General features: G+C 33.6%; 1 protein-coding gene across 1 annotated transcript; it reads left to right on the forward strand.

The window, feature by feature from the left end:
* Positions 1 to 119: 119 nt before the first annotated feature.
* Positions 120 to 23,026, forward strand: LOC145672559 (sodium channel protein Nach-like). Its single transcript, XM_081741718.1, has 7 exons — positions 120 to 139; positions 1,844 to 2,047; positions 4,468 to 4,636; positions 6,335 to 6,480; positions 14,412 to 14,526; positions 19,434 to 19,716; positions 22,941 to 23,026. The coding sequence occupies exons 1-7, from the start codon at positions 120 to 122 to the stop codon at positions 23,024 to 23,026; spliced, it is 1,023 nt and encodes a 340-aa protein (XP_081597844.1).
* The last annotated feature ends 684 nt before the right edge of the window (positions 23,027 to 23,710 follow it).

Here is a 23,710-nt window from a genome sequence, read left to right on the forward strand (position 1 = left end):
GAAATAGTAAGTGTCTAGAATGCAGTCAATAAATTTACTGGTGAAATCCTGGAGAGAAGTTTTATTTTTCAGTATATACAACAAAAGTAGAATTGTTCAATAAGTATGCGGTATTGAATATGCGGTTGTGTTTGAACAGGTACGTTATATATATACCATTCAGAACTGTTGCATATATGCACTACTGTAAACGGAATTACGATGTAATTAAATCTACAATAGCTTACCAACAACTCCTACGTGTTACTTTATGGAGATATCCTTATTTGTACAGATGCATTATTCAATTTTTTACACAAAATATGTTTACAAACAATTGTAACACCATATAACTGTAAACACATTCAGCCCACATATGAATACTTAAAACATAGTACTTAATTTTACAATATATATATTTCCTACAACTGCATGTTATAAATTCGTACAAGTATAATACTTAAATTTAATTCGTATTAATTTTCTTTGGCTAAAATAGATATAAATTTATTCAATCCTTGTTCTAAAAATAAAAAATACTAATTGGTTAGGCAGATAATATTTCGTGTAATACCAGCCCATTTACAAATAGATATGTGTGAGATTTCCAAAGGAATATTCCACACTTCACGAAGAACTTGGTTGCCTAGAACACAAGTATTTGAAGAACACTTAATTCAGAAAAGTAGATGGGAAATATTTAGAGAATATATGGAAAATACAACGTTACATGGATTCCGTTACGTAACTGCAAAGGGAGAGCCTTATTCGCACAGGTAATTAACTCTATTTGTCCCTTATAATTTTAGTGTTAATAAAAGTGTTTTCAGTACGTGTTTAATCATGAAATAAGATCAAATACATGAATATAGTTTAGTAAGTAATAGTATTTGCTACACTAAGCCCCATTGCTTTTTTAAACACATTAGAAAGTTGAAGATAATGTAGAATATAAAATATATAGAAAAAGAGCCATATACTATCTGTAAAATGATCAATTAATAAATGTTTGCAGATGTTTACTTTAGGTAACAGATCTGACTACGCAGTTTATGACGTAATTAATGTCGCCAACTAAAGTTTATGTGTTATACAAACAAGTTCTGGGAATAATTTCTAGTTTCTGATAACAGTTTGCAGGAACTATAAGCCTTTCTCTGGGGTTACCGTATTCAGAAGTATCAAAATGTAAAAATATTTTCATCTGTCTATCTCTGTATATAAACATTGGCTTTGGATACAAAAAGGGTACAGTTTATTACTTTATTTTCAAGTTGGTTTCAAGACATTACGAAAAGATATTGAAATATATGAAATGTCAAACAAGAGTAATTTTCACACTATGCTGTTGGTATTGTGTATTCCTATTTTTAAAAGTAAATCATACTTTTAACAATTCTTCTTATAACACAAATATCCAAACATACCTTTCCATCTTATATTGAATTGCATTTACACATGTACTTAGAAAATATCTATAAATGAAGTAATTTCGGTAAACGTATGCGAACAAAATTTTTAGTCTCAAAATAGGACATGTCCGCATAAATGCTATCTTGTGGTAATTCTATATGTCGCTCACCTTCTAAGTTTCTGTTATCCTTCATTGAATTTAATGTATACAAAAACAAAGGAGAGACCATAGCATAGGATAGTGAGAAACATGGTCGAGTACCAAATTTTAAATAACAGTTTTCAGGCTAGTGAGATATCATATTGGTTTTGCCACAAAAATATCATCCCATCTTGTTAATAAGTCTAACTATTTTATGTGTGTTTTAATTTAATTATGAAATATTGTTTTTCTGGTTAATTTATGAAATACCTTTTTATAGAAATTTATTTTACAATGTTCTTATTTTAGGATACTCTGGATCATAATTTGTTTATGCGCTTTAGGTGGAGCCACTTACATGATACATTCTGTATGGATTAAGTATGTAAGCAGTCCAACAATAACGTCTGTTCTAGATACAGACTTCCCCATTTACAACATCCCTTACCCAGCAGTTACTGTATGCAATGTCAATAAAGTAAGCCAATCCAAAGCATATGAGTACTTCACAAGGTACGTATTACATATATTATGTGGGTGTAAATAAAATGTCCGCCCAGTGCATCATTTCGAAAGGCCAATCAAATTAGTATTTCAACACTTGGTTCATCAATATAGTCCCTACCTGAAACTACACACGTTTGTAATGATCAGTCTACATGGCAAAATAAGTCTGGAGTCTCCAGTCAGACGAGACCATCCGTTCTACTGCTCAATCGTTAGGGAAGGTTTCACCTCCGAAGAAGTAATCACAAGCCGAAAGAGGTGGAAGTCGGTGAGAGAGGTACCGGAGAACACGGTGAGTAAAGAAGCGCCGTCATGGAGGGCTTGCACAGCCAGTTGCGCAATTTGTGTACAAGCAGTATGATGTGTTATATCTGCTAACCACTGCTAAGTGCTTCAGGATAATTTTACTCTACATTTTATGAAGTTAAAGTGCTCTAATGATCTGTACTTTTGTCCGTAATACCTCACCTCAGAATAACAAGGCATATCTAACCTACTATAAATCATCATATCAGCAAAATGTCTTTGGTGAGTTTGAGTGGCGGTTTAAGGAATCATCGTAGACATTGGTAACAATTCAACTATTCTCCAGACCATTTACAATCGTCATCTCAGGTTCTGAATTTACTTGAAGCACAATCTGAATCAGAAAGTTTTCTCTATTGTTCCTTATACTCAGGTAATTGCACATGTCGAGACGACGATTCTTGATGACCCGTGTCCTTCCTGTTGTCCCATGATTCTAAACTTTTCACCTAACTAATCGCGCAGAGCCAACGAAAGGCAATATTATTGTGTATTCGTAACTTTTGTGTAATCGCACGATCACTTCTCCGAGGATCTGCATCCATAGCGTTCGTGAAGAATTTAGTCCAACATGGATTTGTCAGTGCCCACAGGCTAATATTGCACTCCCATGTCCCCAGAAAAAACTCTGACAAATCAATAGCGAATGATGAGTTTATTTGTCAATTTTAGTCCAATTACGCCATTATATTTTCCGCTTTGTACGCAAGATATCTAAGGGGTTTGAATATGTAAAGAAAAATCACTAGCTATCGTGTGTTCTCCATGAAGCACTTTCATACTACTCGGTTCAAATACCACCATGGAGGCTCTGTTTGACATACTGTGTCATACCACAAAGTTAAAAGTGTTACCAATCCAACATAAGGTTGTATTTCTTCTAATAGACCTTAGGTTATTATACATTTTAAACCTGTATGTTAAATGAAATTTTAGAATGTTATTTTTGCTCAATGTTGCAAACTAAGGACGCTAGTGTATCACAAACATCCAAATTTTGGTGCAACTACAGCATTAACAGCGCAAGCGAGACAAACGGGGTAATGCACATGTATTTGATATACATTTTTGTACTTTAACATTGACTCTAGATATTACTTGCTCGAAATGCTTAATATAATGAGATAATATTCGATATTTAGATACTTTAGACCTGTATTAAACCACTCTTCTCGTTCGCATCAATACTGCTATAGAACTCTCTAAAGAAATGTTTTTCGGTGTTTGTGATACTGTAGAGTTCTTAAGTTTCAACATAGTAACACAAGTGCGGTATCGTAATATTTCATTTTACAGAGTATGTGTACATTTGAAATATTTAATAACCTTACGTAGTGCTATTTGAAAGAAGTATAAGTTTATGTTAGGTAGGCAACACTCTTAACAATATGATATCACTATGTATGCCCTGCCGATATTTGCAGTTTAAGAAACTATAAAGTTATTTGTTCATTAGTTCTAAAGTTACAACGGTACATCACTTAAATTCTGTATATTATCAACATAAACAATTCAAAATTTGATATTTAACAAACAATACCAATAATTAAAATTAAAATAAGATTTTACTATGGCCTCTGAAGATATAAACGTATGAAAATAAAGATCTCTGAACATAATCATTTTGGCAGTTTCTCAGAGTAGAAAAAGATTAACATTATCTTTATAAAGATGGTTGATTTCTCCAATTTGGGATTAATGTCTTTCCCATTAGAGAGGATGTATGAAATTTACAGCTTAACGCTGTATCTCAATAATCTAAACTCTCGCCGACAACCGAATCCGGAGCTTCGTCAAAGACACATACTTTAATCATATTGACACGAAAGAGTACAAACACATCTATATACCATGTTATTTATTAACTCTTTCTAAACGAACAATGTGTGACTAAAATACCAGAAGGGAAAAATTACACATAGAATCTACAAGTAGAAAATACATAGTTGCAATATAATATCACAATAATTCATTAACACATTTTTAAATAATAAAGTACGACTAATATAGACAAATACTTAACAGTTTCTTCGAAGATATATAATATTAATATTTCAATAAAAGAAAATACCATAGTAGTTATTTCAATGTTGTGCTTTTTATTTACCTTCTTTAAATAGGAAACTACAAACGAAAAATCCGAATATTCTCAAACCTTATATGGATGCTATGATTGTTCTGAACTACTTTTATTATCCACATTATTATTTGGCTGGCCTTCAACAACATCGAAGAAATATACCAGTTAATATCCTAGATGGATTTAATATTACTGAAATCATGTTAGAGGTAATTTTTCTAATTTACTAGTCTTTAAATACTTTTAAATGAAAATTGAAAATTAATGTACAAATTTCAATCAGGTCATCATTTCATGTGGTGTTCCATAACAAAACCTTTTTTATTTTTATAAGTATCCTACAGCGTTTAGTTTCATATGTCACCTTCTTTCTAATTAGCAATTTTTCTAGTACACATTGAAACATATTCTAATTTATATAAAGTATTTTCGATACCCTCAATGATGACTGTAATATGTCTTCCTACATTAATCAAATTGCTGATTAAAGTGAATTCAGATTATTTTTTAAAAAATATATTTAGTTTTGAACTGTCAAATTCCAATATTATAAGCTTAATTTTAATGGAACATTTATTCTCAGAAACCTTGTCAAAAGCCGGAATCATTATATGTTTAAAACAGCTTACTAAACTAATTCCAAAACCTAGAAATTAAAAATTTCTACTATGGAATACATATATTTAATTGTATCTATACTTTTTAAGGTGCTTGCCATATTAAACTTTATATTTCTAAAATCAATAAAAGGATAATCTATTGTTAAGTATGCTGTACATTGAGTCACCTGAAATAGTCTTTGACTATCTGTTCTCTAAAAGAAAGAACACTGATATAATGCGAAGATATTCACAACCAACAATTTCATGTAACAATTCCAAGTAAATAACAGACATTATGCTCTCTCTATATATATATATTTGCACATAATCACTTATTCTTTTCTCAAAGTTAAATAATCTATTTTCAGAAGGATTATATTCAAGTTCCAAGTTCATTAAGAATCCAATACAAAATTGACGTAAGGTGATAGTATTTCAGATTGGGAGAACTAAATCAAAAGAAGAGACAAAGGTAATGAGTGGGATTTAGTGTCATCAGTCTACAAGTCATTGTGTTCATGGTAGCAGAACCGACACTGGTGATATTGTAGTAGGTAACTGAAATTGAGAAGAAACAATTTACAGACCCGCATTATACCTACCATTTATGGAAAAGTCGATTGTAAGTTCTAGTGAAGGAAGTGTTACTCATATCCCGTTCATTTCTGTAGGCTTAATAGTCTACGGAGCTTTTATTTCCCTACTTGCACAACATTATTATTCTTACAGTGTTAATATGAGAAATATATATTTACTACAGTGATAGACTTAGTAATAAAAAGTATATTGAGAAATGCGGGCTGTTTCTAGTAACTTGGAATCTTTAAAAACATAGCTGACGTTCCTCAATCATTTTAAAGAAATTTCATCGTATATTGAATGTCCATGAAGCTGAGATACTTCTGTAGGAATGTTCCTTATTAAGTCTTATAGTTAATACATTCATATTTTTCTCGTGGATATAATAATATAGATAGAATTCCAAGATATCTAACAGAATGTTAGCGAGGAAGTTAGAAAAATAATAGATATTAACAAATTTTCATTCAATTTTTGTAAAATCATGAAATTAATAGTTATAAAAGAAAACTACCCTTCGGTTTCCGAGGATAGATTATTACGTAACGCTTTAAGTGTATCCCAAATCTCAACAAGCCTACTTCCTGCTCTATCATAAAACTTATTAGGTATGTCGTAAGTTTTCTTGCAGCTTTTTACCGTTGTACAGAATACTATCCTACGGTGTTTATAAGTGATACATGAAATTATGTTATTGATTTAAAATTCTATGTGTTTAATTCATAGGTGATGCCAACCTGTGACGAATTATTTCTCAGTTGTTACTGGCAAGGGAAATATGTGAATTGTTGCTCAACATTTCAACTTCAAGCAACGGAGGAAGGTTTCTGCTATTCGTTTAATTCAAGAGTGTCTTTGGACCAATCAAACTAGTGAGTTTAATAGTGTCCTTTATTTAGAATCTTTAGTCAATAGTTATACTTCTTCTGCTAAATAGTCCTCATATTTACTTTAAAATGAAGCACATTTACTTCAAATAATAAGACGAGTTTAGGGAAATTTTCAAGGAAATGTAATCTAACGTAACTGTCAATATTAGACGTAGAGATTTTAAACGTAACCTACTTATTTTATAAATATAAACGTTGAACACACTCGTTTTTACACCAACAAACTATTTATGATCAGTTTATATAAGTTCTCCATTATAATGGAAATATTGTAGTTTGGGTCATTTAACAGGTAAAACTTTATCAATTATATTATCATTATATCAATATGACATGTATACAAGTGGTGTACTATCTGTGCTATGAAAGATTGGCTTATTCCTTACCAAACTTAAATCTGTCGCTAAAGACAGGTAAATGATAGCTTCATGACTTCATATTTAACTAAGCAAAAAATTAGTGTTAAAGGATGCTATCAAAAAATATTTTTTTTTCAGTTTTAGCGTTTAATTCTGTTGGGAGACTAGCGGCATTATGAATGTTTGGATGAGTACCTACGCTCCGTATATTCCCACTCCGTTAACAGAAACAACTTATTGATATAATGAATCAATACAATTAATGTGGATACCAGAAGATCATAAATATATATTTATTACTTTCAATGCTTATTACTTAGGAGGCGATTCAGCCAAAACAATCTAAGCCACTCCTTCAAGGACTCGCAAGTCAAATCAAATATTAACGGAGTATTTCTAACGAACTAATGCATACATATCATTAAATAATAAGAGAAAATATTTTGACTATTTTTCGTACATAAATGGGTTATTGGACTAATGAGGAAGGTCCATAAACCGTGAGAGTTGAAGTTTGTCGAAAGTTAGTGACAAGATTCAGTTCAAGTTGCTAAGTAACGTAGTAATAGTCACTCGATACGCAAATGCTTCGTTGAACTGCTAAACCAACGCCAACTTAAAATCCAGTAGGCAATATCCAAGAATAGACCTACCCTTTTGGCACAAAAATGAAAAAGCTTTTGGTACATCTGACTTCAGTATTGTAAACCGAGATAGAGCATCTATATGTGCATGATATGTGCATTTCCAGTGCATGATCGCCATCTTGAAAGGCGCCATACTGAATTGTGGTAAAATATGAGAAATGGCAATGGGATCATGTGGGGTATCAAATAGCACTGGAATTTACTCCTAAATCCATTTCCGTAACCAAGGTTTACATATCTGTTTTCACTTCAGTTAAGAGCTCTCTCACCCACAGGAACATATAAAAACTGTGCGAGGTAGAATTGTGTTATGAAACACGGTCGTGCGAACACTTTCAGGGTTTTATCTAATGCAGTAGTAGTCACTTGATGTACAATAGCCACTATACCAATCAGATCTTGAGCCTAATGAGAGAAATGGTTAATTAAATTGACATGCCTGTAGTGAAAAATGGAATAGTAGTATTGTAAAAAAATTACGAAGCGCGCTATATGTATGAGTCTGTTTGTGTTGCAATTATGTATAGCATTTAAATGAGGTAATATAAGTCAGGTGCAACGGCACATATTAGTTTACATGGGTATGTCTTGAAGTTATTAGAAAATTAATAGAAAAAATATTAGAAATATAATATAAACTGGTGCACATAAGCAAATATTAACCTACTAACCTTTTGCTCTTCAGTAGAGATTATGGGCATCCATAGCGAAGTGGTTAGTACACAGCATCGTGGAGTAATACAAACACTAAACAAATGCACTTTCGTCAAAATCTTCATGTCCACAGACACTATTTTCTACTTGCAATATAATCTCCAGAACATTTGTAAATGAACGAACTACTACTTTTTTTGACGTACCGATATTTCTGCCATGCACATGCAAGCATGTCCATTAAAACTAGCGCAAAAAATTGATGACACATAAGAAAATGCATTTTCATTATGAAAATTCTGTTATATTACTTTTTCGGTGTACCACAAACAATTAATTTATGTCGAAAATAATCCCGAAGTATCCGAAATACTAGCTTATATTGCCGGAAAAAGTACACATATCAAGAGGCTGAATAAATTTAGTGGTCTTTGGAGGTATAACTTCAGCATGAATGTTTTTCCCACGTAACAATTCTTGCACTTCTTCACCCGTCTGTCCACTCCACGAGTCAAGCAACAGCAGGGAATCCTTTTTCACATCCGAAATAAACACGTCTTTACCTGATTTGCTCGAATCAATAACAATGTTGAAAGGTGTCTGTCTAGCTAACTGTTGTTTCACTTTGGGTCCAAACACACCTTTAGGCTCCTGGAAACACACACACACACACACACACACACACACACACATATATATATATATATATATATATATATATATATATACGTGTGTGTGTGTGTGTGCCTATCCGTACTGGGGAAATGCAAATGCGTGGGACACAACCCAAAGACTGAATGACTGCTGTAGTGTTTCTCACCTACTGTATTTCTACCAGAGACCATTTCGTACTCAAACCTAGACTGATCAGTATTAAATATGCATTCACTATTGTACGGTTTCTCATGTACTATTTTATTAATTTTAATCACAAAATGTTGGGTATTATCAAATAATTCATTCGTTTCCAACATCTTTCTTCGTTACAAATTCAGTAATCCTTCGTGAGCGAATCCTGTGCTATTTTTTGTAAATTTGGTAATGAAACCATGAGAAGCACGGAATGGATAGTTCAATTTCCTCGCTGTCAGTAACATCCACGCTTTCAAATGATAATCATATACCGTAAGTCCTTTAGTGCGATAATGTAGAATGTATTTTGTATTTCATATTTTAGTAGTGACATGACATGACAGCGAGGAGGTTTGTTATGGAACTTAAAAGCCTTAAACACAAACGTCTCATTGTATTTGAATTTCTTCGCTGCAGCTGCAACAGTGTTATTTCCCATACATTTTCAATAATGCAACGTACCCCTGAATTTGTTTGTATTTGTTAATGACAGCTTCTGTTACACGTACAGATTTAGTCCGCTTGAAGATAACACAAGGTGACCAGAACTTTTACTTTGAAAAACGGGACGCATACGAATCGACACCGGTGAGGGGGGAGGGGTGCAATAACTTCCACATTGCATTTTGGGACTCAGCAGTGTTTTCAATTTACAAAATACATAAGTAAGAATGATAACACAGCGTTTCTAAGTTAAGTACAACCCAACAATACTTTTAACTATTGGAACACTCAGAATTCCAACCCAATTTACACTTGAACCACAGAACACTCAATTCCCATTTGAACATTCAGAAGTTCTAGGCACGGCTGAACTTTCCCAATGAGGGTCGGTACGAAAGAGCGTAGAATTTGCATTGACCATTTATATTTTGAATAATAATTACGGGAAACCTGGGTCAATTTTGCTTAAAAACGGGACATTTAGGCGTCCCGTTTGAGAATCAGAAAAAAACGGGACAACGGTTGAAAATAAGGGACTGTCCCGGCCAGCGCCGGTGAGAGGGAAGGGCAGGAGAGGCCAGAACCCTGGGGCCCATGGCCCCAAAGGGGGCCCGACGGCCGAAGATAAAGAATTACTGAATGTTGTATATTCTTATTCAGTTCTCTTCCAATCAGTGCGCTCTTTGCGTAACAATTTTTGTGCACTGTGGTCTTGCAAAGAAATGACAGGTGACCAGATCCAAGAACAAGCAGCTGTACTAGTCCAGCGATACCCAAAAGATTTAGGACATGATCTTTCTGATGAACTGCATAGCCTGAAATTGATATATTCGGCCAATTTTGGTGAGAAAACGCTTTCACCATGGGATCTCCTAAATAACATCAAAACTTTGAATCTAGAAACTTTATATCTAAATCTGTCAGTGGCCCTTCGTATATTCGCCTCAATCGCTGCTACCGTTGCTAGTGCAGAGCGCTCTTTCTCTCTGTTAAATAGAGTAAAAAATGTTTTACGCTCTACAATGTGTCAAGACAGATTATCAATCTTAGACTTGTTGGCAGTGGAGACATAACTTGTTAAGTGTAGCAAACTGGATGCTATTATTGATGAATTCGCCCTGAAAAGGCCAGAAAGGGAATTTTGTTGTAACTATACGTAGTAAAGGATACATTGTAACTGTGACAGTTGTCTAGTAGTAATACATATAATAAATTTCTCCTGCAGACAATTACTATTAATATCACATTATTAATCACACTATAGTTAATTTGAGCAATATTTCATTGAAATAACTAAATTAGGCCTAATGCCTCATGTCTCTAGTTAAGGAAGACTAACTGCATAGCTTACTTCTATATAATTATTTATAACAACAATTTGTGCAAAGATATTCATAGTACAGGGTAGGTTGGATGGTTGAGAACATTTACTTTCTCAACTTTTATTAACTATTTAATACGTTCTTTTTGTATTTCCTTCACACATTAGTTTGTTTTGAGCATTTGATTGAGCATTGGGGGAGAACTTTTGCTATTACAAATAGATAAGTTACTTTTTTTTCTGGATGTTGATACCATTGTATTAAATATATTATTTTTTTATTCATTTTAGTTTTGAAGCCTTCAAAAATCTTAGAACCAACAAGTATAGGGCCTAAACAAAATCATAAATAGTGAATTAATGAGGTCTTTTTTTTTTCAGCGAACAGTGAACATAGGCTAGGTTCAGAATTCTTATTATTCACTTATTTGGAGATATAGCAATACTGTTTAACATGTAAATTTAACGCATTAATGGTCTAATAAAGAGTTCAAAATAAGCCTTAATGTTCATTTTAGTTTACCAAAGTGGTAAGTACGTAAAAAGTTATAAGGGAACATGTAAGGGGCCCGGGATTGCTCAGCCCCGGGGCCCGCGACCGCTCTCACCGGCCCTGGTCCCGGCTAAAACGGGACGTCTGGTCACCTTGAGATAACATCTCATATTCGCTCGTAAAAGGCTCCCTGTCTAGTTATCTGATAGACTAGTTACCTGTTCCAAATCCATTTCCTTTGTGGAATCTTCATGCTTACTCTCTGTGTCAGTGTCTACATCTAAAGTGCCACTAACTGTTACAGAAATGTCACCATCATATTTGCATGCTATCATTGTCTGTCTGCAAATGTCTTATCTTCTACCCCATTCTTACTCACGACAATATATTTTCCCACTACTGCTTGATTTAAAATGTTGACTACGTTAATCGGATTAATTGTTCGCATTTTATGCACGGAACGAATGTTTCACTGGTCCAACAAATGCGTTCGTACCGAACGTCACACGCTTGCCTGCACCCAAATTGCTGTACTACTACCGTTTGTCACTCGAAGACAGACACTATACACCTCAATGCACACCCATCTTGCAATTGCCAGTAGGAAAGTACTCTAAATTCTGCATGCTATGTCTTAAAACCCTAAACAATAGTCAGAAGTCAAGAGAACTAATAAGTCTACTTTGTTAGTTTTTAATAATACGGAGTACAATATTGGGGAAATTCACCACGTTCCCATAGAGTATTTTAAACACAAAAGAGCCATATATCATTGTGAGTGTTAAAGCAAATGAATAAACCAGTTCTAAATGAATTTCTTGAGTTGTCAAGTACGTGATTTAAATAATAAATAAATCCTTGGACATTAAAGAAAACCTGCTATAATTAGTTATTTATCAGTTTTGATATGAAAACTAGACTTGACCTTATTATAAGCGAGGTTTTATCGTTAAAGGTGGAAAGATACAGATATTTAATTATTTAATATTGAAGGACAAAGCAAGAAAGAGGTTTGTTTTATGGATTGTAAGTTGGTATTGAATCTTGTAATAACTTTTATTGCCATCTATTCTAACAAGGCGTGTACGCATTCTCTTATCACTAATAGCAGAACACACACACAAGAATAGTGAATTATAAGTTTTCAGGTGTGTCTGCATCTAAGAATAGGCTGTGAACTGATATTTAAATCCCCTTCATTGTTCAATGTGTCAGCGATAAATCGATTTTACTTAGAGAAACTGACAAGAAATGCATTAAAGTATTTTACTTTCGTAATATGTACGGTAAATTATAGGTTGTCAAGTATGAGTATTGGAAACGAACGCAATATTCTGCAACAATGAAGGTCTTTCTGTAAGGTTTCAAGATTGGAGAAAAATACTTCACACATAATAATGGATCATGTAAAATTGCCTAATATAGATTTTTGGTTTGATGTAGTTTAACGTTGAGAGGCCGCGGTGGCTCAGTGGTAGAGCGTTCACTTCTGGTGCTTGAGGTCCCTGGTTCGATCCCAGGCCCCGCTAAATGAATTTTGTGGTGAAAAAACACCGTGTGCGTGGTTTTCCTCGGAGTTCTCCCATTTCCTCCCACTTACTTCAATCCGCCATTTCATTCATTACTCATCATCACCGTCTCCTTTAGCCTAACCGGCATAAGCGTGGAACGTAAAACTCAAAGATTTCATTTTAAGTTTAACGTTCCACACTTATGCCTCCTACGCTAAAGGGGATGTGGACCCACTGATTAGTGATTCAACCAATATACACCAGTTTATATCATTTTTCTGATATATATCTACACCATTCCTTGGTATTCTCTGCTCGTCAGTACTATTAAACATGTGTTTCATCAACCACCAGTCTATTCCATCGCACTTCGAAATAGGTATAATTTGTAGCATTCTGCTATTCCATTTTTCACTACAGGCGATTCAATTTAATTAACTATTTCTTTCACTAGGCTCAAGATCTGATTGGTATAGTGGCTATTGTACATCAAGTGACTACTATTGCATTAGTTAAAACCCTGTAAGTGCTCGCACGACCGTGTTTCATAACACAATTCTAACTCGCACAGTTTTTATATGTTCCTGTGAGTGAGAGAGCTCTTAACTGAAATGAAAACAGATATGTAAACCTTGGTTACGGAAATGGATTTAGGAGTAAATTCCAGTGCTATTTGATACCCCACATGATCCCCTTGCCATTTCTCATATTTCACCACGATTCAATATGGCGCCTTTCAAGATGGCGATCATGCACTGGAAATGCACATATCATGTACATATAGATGCTCTATCTCGGTTTACAATATTGAAGTCAGATCTACCAAAAGCTTTCATTTTTGTGCCAAAAGGATATTCTTGGATATTGTCTACTGGATTTCAAGATGGCATTGGTGTAGCAGCTCAACGAAGCATTTGTGCATCGTGTGACTATTACTACGTTACTTAGCAACTTGAACTGAAACTTGTCACTAATTTTTATCAAAATTCAGGGTTTACGGACCTTCCTCATTAGTCCAATAATCCGTTTATGTAAGAAAAATCGTCAAAATCCGTGTAGGGGCCGCGGTGGCTCAGTAGTAGAGCGTTTACCTCTGGTTCTTGGGGTCCCGGGTTCGATCCCAGCATCCGGCAAGTGAACTTTGTGGTTGACAAACACCGTGTGCGTGGGTTTTGTCGGAGTTCTCCCGTTTCCCCCTACTTTCTTCATTCCACTATTTCATGCATCATCACCGTCTCCTTTAGCTTAACTGGCACAAACGTGGGATGTAAAGCTCAAAGATTTCATTTTATTTTTTCAAAATCCGTGTACCGGTCCAGCAGAAATTAGCCAGCAAATGTAGTTACATTTATTTGTATTTATTCTATAGATGATCTTCTTTCAAATGTAAATTATCCTTTATTGAATGAAATTTAAAACTTTTAATTTTACAAGCTTTAGTAGGACACTCGCTGCCTCACGTTTTACCTATTCTCCAGTGGACAATCGTAAAATATTTGAATATGTTTACATATCGTATTTATGTTTGTTTCAAACAGCAATATTGCCGTCTTCTATAAAATATATCTTGAATTGGATGAACAATGCTACTACGTATAATCACTAATTAATTCTGGTTTCAATCAATTTCAGCCACAAACCGCCACTCAGAAATTATGCGCATGGAAGTTGTTCAGGACTTGAAATCGTCTTTAAAAATTCCACTGGACAAATCTTGAAAGGAAGTAAGAGGCTACATGGCAGCAATGTAAGTAACGTTTTGAATTTTGATAAGTGAGTCACAAAATACGATCGTCCATCTTTACACATTATTACATAGTGTGAATAGTCTTTCTATGGAATTATTCTAGGATTGTTCAAGCCAAATTGGTAATTTTAATTGTACAAAGATGAATTCTACCCTAGTGAACCTACACGCATTAGTAAAAATTTCCAGCGGTTACAAGAAAATAAAATGGGATATGGACATAAATGTAGCAGGAAGGTATGTCGAAAAATAAATTTAGCGTTTCCTGTTACTGATACTCCCTGCATAAAAGAAAATGTGGTGATGAAACTACTTGTGAACGAAGACGTGGAACACTTGAACGTCGACAGAACACCATCAATTAAAACATGAGTCACTATATATAATTGGCGTAAATTCAATGTTATCCGTCTGGCCGTCCGTCATAAACAATGCTGGCCATAATTGTTCCGAGTCAAAGATAGTCGTTTTTGTGAGACAATCATCATATGAAAAATATGATCCTGGATAAACCATCTACATTATCTAGTTAAACTGAAAAAGGGACGAATAATATTGTGAGTATAGTATATATAGTCACGAACAGTTGCTTGCATATTCTGAAAATTTTCGCGCGATGGTTCCAAGATAGCTTTCCGTTCTTGATCAACACATAATAGTTCAGGTTTGCATTTTATTGAATTAGCGTTTAACATAGAAGACCAGCATCTTTCCTACACCATGGCTACATGCCTTGATGAAGAGGGGGGGAAAGGTGTCCTTGGGTAGTTCAGTGCACTGACTTATCCTTTTGCAATGAATATTTCCATCGCTTACTGGAAAACAAAATGGGATATGGACAAAAACGTAGCAGGGACGTATGTTGAAAAATAAATTCACTTTACGGTCTTGAAAATTTGATATTTTAGTTTAGAAGCGCGAATGGCCCAGTTTCTCTAGAATGTAGTTTATGTATAAACTACTGAATAATCTGAAGTGATAGAAAACTAATAGCAATTTACTCTTCAAGCATAATAATTCAGCAACAAATATAAATTAGCTTAACAAATTTATTAACGTAGCAAATTAACCCGCTTTTAAAGTAGTATGGGCGCATGAATTCTATACTACAGGGGATTTCACGACTCCTCTTAGTAGTGATTGCTAAAAAAATATTTGAATGAAGGTAATCCGGTGTAACGATCTTGAAAGAGATGGGGATGGATGGTATCGTAGTATGCTGTAGTCAAATTAGTCCTATGTAAAATGCTGTGGTTGTAACTTACAAGGGACATCACCCAATTGTCCGGCTCCGATTTCAATGAAATTTTTCTAGCTGATAGAGGACATATATGCATTATTTGTGATGATAGAAATTTTTGCCATGGTGCAGGTTTTCTATTTTTTTAAATTTTTAAGAGTTGTGATGTGGTTATTAGAGATTACTGCAGAAGTCCCTTACTAACCTTTCTAAACTTAGCGTTAATGAAAGAACAACCAGTAGATACATATAACGCCTAGAGGGAAATTGTACGGTAGGTATGACCTTGACGGTAGCCATCTTAAAATCCGCCATTTTGAATTAAGGTCAAGTTTTTAAATGGGAATAGGGTAATATGATAAATAATTTCGGGCTAGAATTTAATCAGGAAGACAATGGTGAAGCTAGTTTTGAGATACAACTATCTGGGGAAAAGTAACAGGCATTTAATTATTCACTTACTATGTGCGAAAGTCCCTTACCTAGGCTTCTAACCCGCGTATTAATGATAATAAGTGGATAAACGCTTCGGTGATACATATTATGCCTAGAGGGAAGTGATACGGTAAGGGTATCCTTGATGGCAGCCATCTTGAAAACCGCCATTTTGAATTAAAGTGAAGTTTGAAAAATGAAAACCATAGCATGTGACCCTTCATTTTAATAGAAAATTTTCCCAAAAAGCCAATGGTTTGCTTATATTTGTTCTATAGTTAACCAGTGTGAATTTAGGACTGCTTCTAATATGAACCAAACGTTCATTATTAGATCTTTCAAATTGGCAACACTCCTAAATTTCTCCGCACGTTTTAAGATTCCAACTGGCACTCTGCAATTGTTGAAATGGGTCATGTTTTTTAAATTTATTACATTTTTTAAGAGTTGCGATTTGTCAGTTCGTGAATAGTATTGCGATAAGCATCTAGCAATCTTTCTGAATTTTGAAGATTTGCCATGTAATTATTTATTCTAAACGGGAATACATGAAGAACCTATACGAACACAAAATTATCAGGAAATGTAGCCTACATGTTGCGCAATCGACAAACAATAAAATATTTTTAATAAATACAACATTTAAGGAACAGCAGCAATGCTAGAAAATATCAAAGAGGCATGATATGACTGTTCCCACAACATTGTTTGTACCATGATCATAATATAAAAACAGGTATCTTGTTTATAAGGAGGTGTAACTTAATTGAGTGTCCGATCAATACTGAATATAAATTTTAGAATCATGAATCATCGACAACAATCGCTAGAAAACGAATGACTTTTTTGTCTGACTAGCTAAAAATTGCCATACAAAATAAATAAATAAATATAAAATAAAGAAATAAATATAAAACAAAACAAAAGACCCTTGATTTAAATAATCATATTTCGTTTTCCTTTTTGATGTGAATTTTCATTTGATTTTTCGTCTCATCTACTACACAGGCTACGTCTTCGGTATTACCTGAATGCAAAGTTGGAGTTGTTTCGTTGTGCGATGATTCATGTCAGTAAACGAGTTTTTGAAGGGCAGGTATAGGAAAAAAAAATAATTACATGGCAAGTCTTCAAAATTCAGAAAGATTGCTGGATGCTTATCCCAACACTATTCATGAACTGACAAATCACAACTCTTAAAAAATGTATTAAATTTAGAAAACACGAGCCATGGCAAAAACTGCAAAGTGCCAGTTGGAATCTTAAAACGTGCAGAGAAAATTAGGAGTGTTGCCAATTTGAAAGATCCAATAATGGACGTTTGGTACAGATTAGAAGCAGTCTTAAACTCACATTGGTTAATTATAGAAAAAATAAGCATACCATTGGCTTTTTGGGAAAATTTGCTATTAAAATGAGGTGTCACGTGCTATGGTTTTCATTTTTCAAACTTCACTTTAATTCAAAATGGCGGATTTTAAGATGGCTGCCATCAAGAATACCCTTACCGTATCACTTCCCTCTAGGCATAATATGTATTACCGAAGCGTTTATCCACTTATTATCATTAATACGCGGGTTAGAAGTGGAGGTAAGAGACTTTCGCACGTAGTAAGTGAACAATTAAATACCTGTAACTTTCCCCAAACAGGTGTATCTCAAAACTAGCTTCACCATTGTCTTCCTGATTAAATTTTAGCCCGAAATTATGTATCATATTACCCCATTCCCATTTAAAAACTTGACCTTAATTCAAAATGGCGAATTTCAAGAAGGCTACCATCAAGGTCATACCTACCACACAACTTCCCTCTAGGCCTTATATGTATCTACATGGTTGTTCATTCATTAACGCTACGTTTACAAAGGTTAGTAAGGGACTTCTGCAGTAATCTCTAATAACCACATCACAACTCTTAAAAATTTAAAAAAATAGAAAACCTGCACCATGGCAAAAATTTCTATCATCACAAATAATGCATATATATCCGCTATCAGCTGGAAAAATTTCATTGAAATCGGAGCCGGACAATTGGGTGATGTCCCTTGTTAGCAGAAAATTGTACGTGCAATTTCTGCATGGAATAAACTTAAGTTCTTAACTACATCGAAATTAAACTACCGCTAATTTTAGAGTTTTTCTCTAACATCTTCAAAACAAATACAAATATTCGAAAAACAGAAAGGTAATGAACTAGACAATACGATTTTCCATGTGATACCCTTACCACAGTTAACCTATCTACTTTTGGATGCCGCTATTTACAGAACCCGCAAAAAATGCTAAATCTATCTACAGTCCCATATCGAAAGTAGATAGATGAGTTGTAATCACGGTATCATATGCAAAATCGTACTGTCTAGTTCACAACGTTTCTGCTTTATTTGAATGTTTTTTTTTTTCTTTGAAGATATTACAGAAAAACTCTAAAATTACCGTAGTTTAATTTCGCTGGAGTGAAGACCCTTAAATGGATAGTAGTGAATCATCTGATAATTACATGCAGATCTATCTTGTTTCATACATCTTACATTGCAGAAAATTATATTTTATTCTAAAAAGTCTTACTATGTTTGTTGATGTATAATATGTATTTAGGTGAAAATAGTTCTCTTGATACAGTGAGTCTACAGAATGCATACTCGTTTCCATATTGCAGGTCCAAGTTACTTCTAGTTGTAATAATAGGTTGGTATTTCAATACAATGTAAATTTGAAACCTAGTTTTACATGTTTATTCGGTGTGCGGGTGATTACGTCCAATGCAAGACCTTCGTTTCTTCTTCTTCTTCTTCTTTTATTATTATTATTATTATTATTATTATTATTATTATTATTATTATTATTATTATTATTATTATATAATTACAAAATTGTACTTTTCCTAGTACAAACGGTAGGAACCATAAAACATATGACATGCTGAGCTTCATATCCCTCAAAATAGCTTATAATTCTGTGTCATCCTAAGATGTCTGCCATTGCCCCTTAGTCCTCTACTCACGGCAAAATGATTTAAAACATGTCCAGAAATTCTGAATTTGTAGATCCGACTACTAAATAAACATGGATACGAAAGTATTAACAGTTTACATTTAAATATGAAACTTGCTAATTTATGAAATACAACTACATATATGCGAATCCGCCTCTATGACGTCTTATATGCTGATTGGAATGCTAAATTGTAGGAATCAAAATCATTAAATGTCCAATTATTTAATTTTTCAGGTTTACATTCATAATCCCTACTTCTATCCAGATGCATCTTCCAAAGGATACTTTGTTCCTTACGTGCGACGAAAGGTAGTGCTCCTGCAAATATCGCCTGTCATCACAGAAACAGCAGATGAAGTGAAAAGAGTGCAAAAAGAAATTAGAAGATGTTTGTTCCCAGAAGAATCAAAGTTGAAACTTACCAAAGATTATGGTCAAATCAATTGCTTTATTGAGTGTCGGTTGATGTACATTACGGAGAATTGCGGTTGTACTCCGTATTTCTTTCCCACATGGGGTAAAAAAATAAATTTGATCCTAAGATATATGATTATTAGAAACTTAAGCTATTTTAAGCACAGAATTTTAATATTTTCGAAATAATTTTAGTTGATGTAAATTATTATAATATGTGATTATGTTTCCCTCTGTATTTGTGTACAAGAACACAGTAAATGTATCTTGTACAAGTGTATAAGTGGGATGATAATTACTTGATATTAACATCTCTAATAAGAGAATTCGACTATTCTAGTGGTTGAAACATACATTTCTTCGGTAAATCCATGATAATTTTTCCTGTAAGTTAGCGTAATTTTCAATTACTTTCCTTAAGGTTTAGGATATAGCTCCAAAGAAACATAACTTTTTGTTAACATGAATATTATAGAGGATAAAGAAAACTTATTTTACTGATCCGAATATAACTTTAACAGCTCTATAGCATTTTCTTTCTCTATTTAATAAATTGAGGTAACAATTATGAATTTTACTTAAATGTTCTTGCAATTTTTACATAACACTTTTGCATGTTTCTGTGGTTTCTAATGTATGGATTTATCATCCCAAAAGCAGATTCCATCTCCTGATTTTATTACTTAATTTCGATTGTAAGTCATAGATCTACTACTAGTAGTTTTAATATGAATATTTAATTTCTATATTTTGGAAGTCTACTTTAGTTTTTACATGTGAAACCAAAGTCACATGTGTTCTATGAAGATTAATATTAAAAATAAACTTTATTGTATATTGCAACCAATTCCGGTTTCAGGAGAGCCATGAAGGCAAAAAAGATGAATGTTCTCGAGTCAGTGTGTTAATATCAGAAAATTCCCTTTCCCTATCTTTCGACGTTTTCGTGCAACGGGAATCAACATGGAAACATGAAATGATAGATTCCTAAAACTTGTTGTTGGAATAGAGAAATAAGGGCAAATATACAATATATTCCTGGAACATTGAATGTGTGACCGGAAACGTCCTCTTGGTATATTTTACCGTTTGGGTTTGTTCATAGATATGTTAATAGACAGATAGACAAACAGACAGAAATAGTCATTCGCGAAGACTTCAAGTACTTATGGATAACATAGTTTGGATAACTAAAAGCTCTTATATTCGTATCATTCTCTGTGCCTTAATTTCCACAGATTCAGAGATAGGTTTTCTCCCTTGTCTTGTATTCACCATATTAATTATTTAAGTCTAATATCGCCCATTCACGTATAATTTCCAAACTGTCGCATAAATGAACATGGAATTTATTTACTGTGTATGAGAGAGCTTTTATGCTTAGTTGTATCCATAGACCACAGTGATTAAGAAACTCTCTAATCCTCCTCTGATACCATACTTAATTTGTGTACGCGAATAATATATTCGTGATCTTTTGAAAATATATTACTGTATGATGTAAATTTAATTACTACGTTCTTGTCATAATGAAAATACTCACTTATGAATAGCTTGTTGTGTGCGTATACTTTACTGTAAGTAAAAATGACTTAAAAGAACCCAGGTCTGGTGCCTCAATTCTCTGTAGTCCAAGACTGCCTTTGCTTCCTCCAATCTATTTACAGAATAAATATTATTTGTAGCAATTATCTTTGTGCTAATCTAAAACACGTCTGTACAAATTCATATTGATAGAATAAAATAGATAAAGGCATTAAAATTTTAAAATAAAGGAATAGTTTCCGTGCCTATCTACACTAAATTTGCAGTCAAATTTTCACCCAAAACTTTTCGAAATGTGCAGTAACAGCTTGGGTGTAGTCATGATTGAAGACGGAAAAGAATGTATAAATTTTATTATAGCTTATCATCTTTTTCTCCTGGGTAAATATTATGTCTCATAATTATGTTCTTTTAAGTTGCTTTGTTTCGTATGATATTTACAAACCAAATAAACAATGTAAAACCTTGTATATACAGTAATAACTTTATCATCTCGTTTAACTGTGACCATAAATTTTAGAAGACGCATTTGTGTTAATAATCGGAAATAATTGGTTGAACCCAGAAACGTTTTCTTCGTCTTTATATGTTCCATCTTCTATAACACAAAGCCGTACTTATTTCAGGGGTGTGTTATCCGCTTGTCGACGCGGCTGTTGCGCATCAAATATTTGGTACTGGGGTCGTCCACTGGCCACCGCATCTAAATACAAAACGAATCTGTCGTGGCATTTCGGATGATAATAGATTCTTCAATGTCAACACCATTCTTACAATCAAAGTTTGTAATATTACCTCCAGTGGTTAAATGAAACTTCGGTATTTCTGTGGCAAAACTAGTTCATTCGTATATCTTACTTTCTAGTACTTTTGTAAAATAGAAAATGTGGGATATATTTGTAGTGTGTAGACCATAAACCCTATATACACAAAATTTCGTCTCTGCAAGTGCATCTCTCACGAATTATTTCTAAGTTTACTGCTCAGTCTAAATTAAAACATACGTATAAAGAAGAAAATAACAGAACGATTATAATAATTAAGAAGTAATAAGATTTTTTTTAAATATATAATTCTGTTCCAATACAAGAATGAACATGTTTTTACTCACGGCGTAGTGAATGTTACTAGCTAATTGAATGTCATTACGTGACGCCGATGTGCATTAAAAGGTTAACGGAGAAGTTCAAATAAGTCAAGCCATAATAATTTCTTCACAACCTCTTGTTCAACTTTTATACTTTTTTAATGTCTCGAGTCCACCTTAAGATTCACCAATCATAAAATATATCCTCCTGAACAAACTAGATTTTCTGTAATGATATGCGTTGTTATTTGAAAGTTGCAATGTTTTCCAAAACGAAAATTCGTTTCGTAGTACCTAGTTAATTATAAACAGAGCTCCCTCGTGGCTAAACAGTAAGCGTACATCTCTTTCGCCTGAAAAACCTGGGTTCGATTCCTCCTTTAAGCTCATATGGTTTGTATCCTACGTTAAACTGTAGATCGACGTCTCTTATTGTTTCGCTACTGAAAAAGTACGATAAACCAAAAAGCAAATCAATAATTAGAAACAATATGTACTAAATACAACATACGTATTTCTTCGAATAAAATTGTTACTCTTATGATTACTTTCTAGCCCTATTTAATGATTAATCGCTTAAAATGTAATCCAGCGACAATTCGTTAAAAGTACTTACTCTATGAATGTATTTTTAATTTCCTTGTTTGGAAGTTTATTGTTCATAACAAGTAATGTTTTTTCTTTTTGTATTTCAGGAAACCGTTCCTGTGGATTTCGGGACTTTGCATGTCTTAGAAGTATTGATAGTATGTATTTAAATGCGTTATCTGTTCAAAACTAAATCTATACTTCATTATAGTTACTAGAAACTAGAAACATATATATATATATATATATATATATATATATATATATATATATGAGGGTCGTTATAAGAACAATTTTCAAAGAGGTACAAAGTGGATTCATTTTTCCTCATACAGACACTGTTATACACTTATCCCAGGGTTCAACTAGCGCGTGGAATGCTTTGGCATAGAAAAAATTTAATATTACGACGGATCCATTGTAGGACATTATTCTTAACTTCATCAGTGTTGAAATGTTTCCCTCCAAGGAATTTCTTTAGGGTTCAAACAGGTGGAAATCACTTGGCGCTAAGTCACGACTGAGCCTGAAGTCTCCTGCAAATTTCAGATGGTTTTATGCTCTCGTTCACTACAAACTTCTTCACAACACCCTGTTCCACGTAGACGTTCACACTGTTGTCCGCCATCTTGAATAACGGTATATCTAGAAGCGAGGGAAATGAGCGCCGCCTACCAATAACAGGACACAGGAGCTAGTTTCTACTGCATACAAAATATTCAGCCTAGGCTTCCATTTAAACCTGGAATGAAAAAAGTCCCGGATTGTGTTGAACGACCCTCGTGTATATATCTATATCTATCTATCTATCTATCTATATATATATATATATATATATATATATATATATATATATATATATATATATACGAGGCGT

This window comes from Thermobia domestica, chromosome 16 (assembly GCF_964235325.1).
Source record: "Thermobia domestica chromosome 16, izTheDome1.hap1.1, whole genome shotgun sequence".
Taxonomy (NCBI): domain Eukaryota; kingdom Metazoa; phylum Arthropoda; class Insecta; order Zygentoma; family Lepismatidae; genus Thermobia; species Thermobia domestica.